Here is an 8,464-nt window from a genome sequence, read left to right as displayed (position 1 = left end):
GCAGGGAAATGGAGGAAAATCCCAGTAGATTCTCTGAGTTGAAAAGATGAAGTTGAGAGTCCAGGGAGACCCAATGCAGCTAGAGTTTGGAGGATAGAGCACTGGAAAGAGCTGCACAGAGATAAAGACGAATCAAATGATAGATTGAGCATTTCTACAGATCCCTACAGATGTTAAGAGGACAAGAATGGAATATTATGAAGACCTTTGTACCTGTTTATTCAACAGCTGAGATGAAATAGACAAATTAATTGAATACACAACTTACCAAAACTAACACAAGAAGAAATTTTAAAATACCAATAGCCTTTTGTTAATTAAAGAAATTGAATTCTTAATTCAAACCCTCCCCACAAAGAAATCCAGCCCTAGATGGCTTCACTGGGGACAGATGCTGAGCTGGTCTTTGGCCCCACAGAGTGGGAAGTGTTGGTGCAGATGCAGATAAACCCTCTGTGGGGGTCAGTTTGGGGAGAGGTCCAGGCTGGGGGAGTGGATCTCCGAGTGATCAGTTCTGGGCTGAGAGGTCGCCACAGGTGAACTCAGGAGCTGTGAGTCGTCTCCTACAGCCTTGGGAACTGGTCTTTCCTCTTGGGGCTTTGGAGCTCAATGGTTGGGGTGGGGGTGGGCGGTTCCCAATAGCTGGGCAGGGGAAGGGGAAGTGTTCATCCTGGATACATGACTGTGGTTACAGCACCCAAGGGTCCTGGTCCTGTGCTGGGTGGGCTGGCAGGGTCAGGAACTTGCGTCTTGGTTGTCCCCACCATGACCCTGAGGAGGGCAGATGAAAGAGCAACATCGTGAACTGAAGTGAAACCTTTCCCTGACCCCCTTTCCCATCCCACAAGCCGGCCTCTTCCTTTTACCCTGATCTTTCTCTTCCCCTTCCCTTTCTCCCCTTCGCTGACCTCCAGCCTTGCCCCCTTACTTCCCCTAAGCCTCCTACCCCACAGTGGATAAAATAAAATAGTGGGCTGCATGGGGCATTGCCAGGAGCAACCCCTTTCCAAGAAATGACAGGGAATTAACAAAAACAATCAAGCGCAGGGGTTTTCCAGGAAAATGGAGCCCTGCGGACAGAACTGCACTTCAGCAACACCTGGCGATAAGCCGGTTTGGGTCCAGTGGAGACAGCTTGTCAAAACGGACAAGCAGACCGTACCGATCAATGCACATCTTTTCCCCTCTCTGTTAGACCCCCCTATGTAACAAGGAACTTTGATGTCAGCTGGTCATTGTAACCCCTAACCGCCTTCATAAGCAGCAATGACCTGGAGGCAACAGAGACCCTTCTTGAGATCTCCCTGCTCACAGTATTTCTCTCAATAAACCTTTTTGATGTTTTAATCGTTTCTTTCTGACACCAGGCACTCTCAGCTTTTCCCTCCTGCCCTTCTTCCTCTCAGGTGGGAGAAAGAGGCTGAATCTTGGAGTGGGGACTCCAGGAAGCCCTTGGCCTCTGTCTTTCTCTAAGAATGGGAGCAGTTAACATCTGAGTGAAAGGCAGAGGTAAGGAGAAGGAAGGGATATTCGAATTAGATTCAGTTATCACTTTTCCTGCCTCTGAGCCCTCCAACTCCCTCCTCCTGGCCATTTTTCCTGGGGCAGAAGCTGTGCCCAGCTCCTTCTACCACTCCCAGGCCCTGCTCACCAGCAGCCTGCAGCCCAGGAGCAAACCCAGAGCTGACAGCGTCAGGCTCTTGGCCACCAGGAGTCCACACAGCACAGCAACCAGGAGATGGGAGGCAGCCTGGTAGGAGGAGGAGGGTGGTGGAACCGATTGCCTGGAGGGAGGAGGAAAAGGCGGGTGAGCCTGGGTGGGATGTCTGGCACTCCTGCAGCCTCCCTGGGCCCTTGTGGCAGAGATTGTTTGTATGGGACCCTGCCCTGAACTGGCTATGAAGGGGCAGAGGGCACAGGGGTGGGGAAGAGTCCACAGAGGTTGATCTGGGCCTGAGATGAGACTCAGGGAACCCAGCAGACTCAGGTGGAAGGAAGGCTGGCTAGGGGGAAAGGTCGGGAGCAGAGTCCACCGGTGCGGAGGGACAGAGGCAGGGCAGCAGGAGCAATCCAACCATTAGAAAGGACAGGGCCACCAGGCTGTACCAGCAGGAGGTTACTCAGGCCAGAAAAGAAAGGTAGATTTTCTGGGGTGGGGGGTAGAGAGCGGCTCTCGGGACCCAGGCATCAGGAGACCGGGGTCTTTGCCCTGAGTCTGCTCATAAAGGGCTGCGTGATTTGGGACGGATCCCATTTCCTCAGTTGTGGCATCTGCGCTGATCCCTGAGATGCTCTTGGCTCCAACATCCCAAGAAGCTCCGCCCTCACATCTGTGGGCAGCCAGGGAGGGAGGGACAACTGGGACAACACATTCTCTCCAGAAGCACATTAAGGTTCCATGGGCTGCGTCTCTGCCGAGCTGAGTGACTTCCTGGCATCTTCCTTTTGCCAGTTGAAAAGGTATAAAGTTACAGTTCGTGGTTGTTTACATTGACACTTCTTTAATTTCTAATGAGTATGCACATCACCCGTAAGCCTTTCATATTTCCTGTACTATAAAACTGCCTTTCATATTCTCTACTTATTTTCCACTGAGGTTACCATTTTTCCTTATTTAGTAGCATTAGCTAACTCCTTGTATATTGTAGGCAATATTTCCATGTTAGTTTTAGACATTTTCAACCAAATTTTCCCAGTCTATCATTTGCTTGATAATTTTTCCATGGTGGCCTCTAACAAATAGAATTCCTCAATCTTGATACAATCAAGTTATCGTTTTTCTTATGACTTGTGCTTTTGAAGTTTTGCATACAAAGTCTCCATCCTCACTCCTAGGCCACACAGATAATCTTCAGCAGTTTTTTCCTAGCAACTTAATTTTAATTTTCACACATATTTTTTAATCCACCTGGAGTTCATCACAGTATATAGTATTAGATAGGGATCCAGTTTTGGGGTTGTTTGATTTTTTAATATGCTCTGACAATTTTCTCAAGGATATCTACCTAATAATGGGTCCTTCCTCCCATTCGTTTGTGGTTCTATCTTATCATAAATGTCATCTCCATATCCACACTAGATCTGAACTCTTCACCCTATTCCAGCAGTCCATTTTTCAGTTCTTGTACCAACACCACATTGTTATCAGTTGTATTATTTAGTAGTATCTCAATATTTGGTAGGACAAATCCTACCTTCTATTTTTTATTTTTCCTACTTGACTTAGCTATTCATGCCTCTATTTTTCCGTATAATTTTAGAATAAGTTTATGAAGTTCTTAAAAAATTAAACACATTTTGTTTGGGATTATATTTAGAGTATTTAATTTTGGGAAAATTGACATCTTTATAATGTTATTGTCTCATCCAATAATCATTTATTATTTCTATTTATTCAGATGACCTCTGTCATTATTAGCATTTTAAGGTTCTCTCCAAAGAGGCCTTGGTTAAATTAATGCTTCCTAGATACTTTGCAGATATTTTTGCTATTATGAGTAGTATTTTATTTTTATTAGATTTTATAAATGATTATTCCCTAGTATAGAGAAACACATTTGGTTTTTATCAGTTGATCTTGGATTTGGCAGCCTTGCTGAACTCTCTCATGAGGTCTAATTGTTTGATGATGATACTGTATAATTTTTTCTAGATAAATGATACCAACATCTATAAATCATGACAGTTTTCACTCTTCCAGTTAATCTCCATTTCTCTTATTTGTTTTCCTTTTCTTATAGCATTGGCCAGGACCTCATTAGTAGTAGTTATGGCTTCCTTAAACATATACTTTCTCTACTAAGGATAATCTCTACTTTAGTTATTAGTATACAATTTTACCAAGTTATTTCTATTTCTGTTTCATAGGAGCTTTTCCTTGTACTCATAAATATATCAAATTTTCACAAATGCTTTTTCTGTATCTGTTGACTTTTCTCCTGTAATTTGTTAATTTTGTTAACCTACATCGATAGATTTTCTGAAGTTGAACAATCCTTTCAGTACTGGGATAGACCCTACCTGATCATAATACATTCCTTTTTAAAACTTCGTGGAATTTGCTTAGCTAATATTTTATTTTGGTGTTTGACTCCATGTTCACCAGTGAAATGAACCTATTATTTTATTTTTTCATATTATCCTTTACTGGTTTTGAAATTAAACCAGTTAAGGTGAGCTGAGCAGCTTTTGTTCCTTTTCTATTTTCTGCAACATCTTGTATAAAATCAGAATCAAATGTTTCCTAAAGTATAGGTGATACCTGTAAAACCTCCCGGATCTTGAATTTTCTGGGAGGAGGTGTCTTTATCTACCATTTTGATTCCTTTGTTATTCATTATTCTATTCAAATTTATTTCTTCTTGTGCTTTGACATTTCATATTTTTTTGGAATTGTCCACAACTAGAATTTCAAACAAGTATCTGTTCAGGATTTATTCATTTAAAAATCATTTTTTCTTAGTTTTCCAAGATACTATGAGAAATACCACCCAATGGGTTGGCTTAAACAATGGGAATTCACTGTTGCTTGGAGGCTTTAGGTTTGCTTCCTCCCAGGATTGCTAGTGCTCTAGTGCCAGCTTGCCAGAAATCATTAAGGTTACTTGGCTTTCCTGTCACATGGCTTCTGTGACTGCAAGTTTCTCTTTAAAAAAGGGCCTCTGCCTGGATATGACTCCCAGGGATGAGCCTGGACCCAGCATCGTGGGATTGAGAACATCTTCTTGACCAGAAGGGGGATGCGAAATGAAAGGAAATAAAGTTTCAGTGGCTGAGAGATTTCAAATGGAGTCAAGAGGTCACTCGGGTGGGCATTGTTATCCACTGTGTAGATATCCCTTTCTAGGTTTTAATGTATTGGAATAGCTAGAAGTAAATACCTGAAACTACCAAACTGCAACCCAGTAGCCTGGACTCTTGAAGATGACTGTATAACAATGTAGCTTACAAGGGGTGACAGTGTGATGGTGAAAACCTTGGGATCACACTCCCTTTATCCAGTGTATGGATGGATGAGTATAAAAATGCGGACAAAAAGTAAATGAAAAATAGGGTGGGATGGGGGGATGATTTGGGTGTTCTTTTTTACTTTCATTTTTTGTTCTTATTTTTATTCTTTATGGTATAAAGAAAATGTTCAAAAATGGATTGGCATGATGAAGGCACAACTATATGATGGTACTGTGAACAGTTGATTTTACACCAGGGTTGATTGTATGGTATGTGAATATATCTCAATAAAACTGAATTTAAAACAAAAAAGACCTCTGCCTGAAATTGGAGAGCAGCTTGGGAAATTCTCCAAGCACTGGCCTGATTCCAAACTCTCCCCTAGGGGGACAGAAGCCCCAGCCCTCCCAGTGCAGTGATAGACCAACCCTTTCCACATATGGTGGGAGCCCCTCTCTCTTGGCCCTTGATGTCATTTTTCCTTTCAATTCACCCCAACTGTGTCTCTCTCAGTCATACGTGACAAATTTGAAGCCTGACAAATCCAAATCTATTATGACCTCTCATTTGAATGACAGTTTGGTTGGATATAAAACTCCAGGCTTAAAGTTCTTTTATTTAATCCTTTAAAAATATGATGAAATTGCCTTCATGTGTCCAGTGTCCCTTTTAAAAAGTCTGATATGAATCTGATTCTTGTTCCTTTTTAGGTTATCTGAAAGCCTTTAGACTTTCCTCTTTGCCTTTGATGGGCTTACATTTCACACAATGGGTCTAGGTGTGTATGTGTGCAGATGTGTGCATTTCCTATTTTCTTCTTTTGGGAGCAATATATGAGTCTTTTTGGTCCAAGATCTTTCCTTTTCCTTTAATTCTGAGACATTTATCTTCAGCCCTACTTCACATATTTCTTCCTTTCCATCTTTTCTCTCTCTCCAGGAGGGAGTCTTAATGCCCCTATGTTAGTACATCTACTCTTATCTGTCATTTCTCTTAACTTCTCTTTGATATTTTTATCTCCTCCTCCTTTCCAAATACATTCTTTCCAGCAACATCTATGCTTTATTTATTAGATATATTGTAGTATTTATTTCAACTATAATATTTTTCACAAGTACCACCATTTCCATTTAACTCCTTTTCATGGTTTTTGTTCTTGCTTCACATAGTTTATGTCTTCCCTTGTCCTTTTAACTTTTTTGATCATATGTATCCAGAATCATTGTACTGTCAGTTCCTGTGGTCCTGCTTCAGATGGTTTCTACTGTTTGTTTTGTTGTCACTCTTTTAGGGTAGTGGGTCCCCTTTGATGTCTGGTTATTTTGGTTTGTGAATTCAGATTCTCCGGGAATGTGGTAACAGGTAATGGGGTGGGAAAGACCTTCCATCTAGTGAGTTTTTAAAAAGGGAAGGATAAGCTCCAGAACACAGAACCCCAAGTATCCCCATTTGCTGCCATTTCATTTTTGGTAAATGTATTCTTTGAAGTCTTCAGGAGACATTCCTTTATTTGTAATCCACCTGCCTAGAAGCTTGGAGAAGGAAGGTGTTCCAGTTTGCTAATGCTGCTGTTATGCAAAATCCCAGAAATGGGTTAGCTTTATTAGGGATTTATTAGGTCACAAATTTACAGTTGTAAGGCCATAAAAGTGTCCAAACTAAGGCATCACAAGAGGATACCTTCACTGAAGAAAGGTCAGTGGTGTCTGGAACACCTCTGTCAGCTGGGAAGGCACGTGGCTGGCATCTGCTGGTCATTTGCTCCATGGTTGTGTTTCAAAGTGGCTTTCTCCAAAATGTCTCTTTCAGCTTCTCTGTTAACTCCTCTCTCTCAGCTCCTGTGCATCCTTGCTTCTTTCTCCCAGGGCATTTCACTCTAAGTGTCTGGGGGTCCTATCTTAGCTTCTCCAGGGTGCACTCTGGTCTTCATCTCTCAGCTTAGCATCTCCAAATGTCCTTCTGTCTGCATCTCCAAACATCAGTGTCAGCAAGCACCGCTGTAGGCTCCCAAGTGTCTCTTACAGGACCCCAGTGATCTAATTAAGACCTACCCTGAATGGGTGGCCCACACCTTCATGGAAATATCTAATCAAAATGTCTCACCTACAGTTGGGTGAGTCATCTCTCCATGGAAACAGCCTATTCCAAATATCTCACAAGATTGAATCTAAACATGGCTTTTGTGGGGGACATAATATATTCAAACAGCACAAGGAGATTAGGGACTAAAGGCCTACAGACAACTGGTCATCTGTTTTCATCAACACTTCATGCTTTTGCTCTGCCCTAAGTGTCCCTTAGAGAACTTGTGACCTCGGCTGCCACAGCCTCTTTCTGCAGTGAAGGGGAGACCATGATGGTCTTGAGACCCACGTTAGAGGGAGTCGAGAGCAGGAACTGAAAGTATTCTTTTAATCATTTCTTGCTGATGTCTCCAGCCACTGTCAGCCAAGGCTAAAGTCACTCCGTCCACACCCACCACTCAACGCACATCAACACAGAGCCTACTTTTCACATGGTTTTTTGTTCTATTTTGTTTCATTCCAGAAATCTGTGGTTTCCTGCTTTTTCTATAGTTCCTCCACGGTTAACGAGCTGCACCCTCCTCCCCATTCCTCTCTACCTCACTTTGAATCTGAGCTCTGGGGGCTCTTCTGAAGTGCCCTGTGCCTCAAAATACTTGGAAAAAAAAAAATCCTTGGTTCCCCTCTTCCTGATTCTGAGTCGCATTAGCCATCTGTCCGTCCCTTCCCAGAATCTTCCCTCCTTTTGAGACCCATGACCTACCTGGGCTCAGAGCCATTGGTGGAAAGTGGACCGGAGATCGTCTCTGGAGTTGTGATAATGACTGAGGAGGACACAAAGAAGATATTGGCTATCGGGAGACCAGAATAGAGAATGGAATTGGTCCCCAAAACCTTTTAGAGGAAATGAGAGGGGCAGGCCTGCTCCTTAGGGCCCCTCAGGCCAGGGGTATTTAACCAGCTAAAGTCCAAGCTGACACTGGAATCAAATGAGAGCAGTCTCTTCCAGAGCTGGTGAGACACAGAGGGCAGGGCTGGGAATGAGATCTGAGGTGGGACATGCAGGTCCAGGGTCTGCGAGGCAGGTTTGCCTCTTGAGACCTTCCATCCATTATCATAAGAGCATGGATATCTTTATGATCAGACCAGAGCATGCAAGTCCTCTCCCTGGGTCTTAAGTTCAGGGAGCCCTGAAGGTAGCTTCCCACTAGTCCAAGCCCCAGGGGTCAACCCCCTTCCCCGGGAAGACCCCCCGGTCTCCTTTTTCCTGAATCTGAGTCTGCCCAAGATTCCTGGTCACATCTTTCCTCCCCCACTGAGACCGCAGACCTACGTGTCCTTGGTGGAAGCCAGGTGGAAGTCCACATAAGTAGAGTGATCGGGGCTAAAAAGAAAAGAGAGTGGATAATGATTGCCCAGGAGCTCAGAAGAGAGAGGAAGTAAGGGGCCCAGAGCCAGTCCCTCAGGGTCCCTTAGGCCAGGGTGACCTG

General features: G+C 43.5%; 1 protein-coding gene across 2 annotated transcripts in view; it reads right to left on the bottom strand.

The window, feature by feature from the left end:
• Positions 1-202: 202 nt before the first annotated feature.
• LOC119539699 (triggering receptor expressed on myeloid cells 3-like) overlaps positions 203-8,464 on the bottom strand; it is a 32,333-nt gene continuing 24,071 nt past the window's right edge. For both annotated transcript variants that reach the window (XM_037843408.1, XM_037843409.1), the window contains exons 4-7: positions 8,308-8,358; positions 7,738-7,798; positions 1,652-1,784; positions 203-771 (exon numbers count right to left, since the gene is read on the bottom strand). In XM_037843408.1, coding sequence (XP_037699336.1) covers positions 736-771; positions 1,652-1,784; positions 7,738-7,798; positions 8,308-8,358 — 281 coding nt within the window. In that variant the 3' untranslated portion in view covers positions 203-735. The remainder of the gene's footprint in view (positions 772-1,651; positions 1,785-7,737; positions 7,799-8,307; positions 8,359-8,464) is intronic.

The sequence above is a fragment of the Choloepus didactylus genome, chromosome 7 (genome assembly GCF_015220235.1).
Source record: "Choloepus didactylus isolate mChoDid1 chromosome 7, mChoDid1.pri, whole genome shotgun sequence".
Lineage (NCBI taxonomy): Eukaryota > Metazoa > Chordata > Mammalia > Pilosa > Megalonychidae > Choloepus > Choloepus didactylus.
Note: the sequence above shows the minus strand (reverse complement) of the source record. Positions and strands in the feature narration are given on the sequence as shown.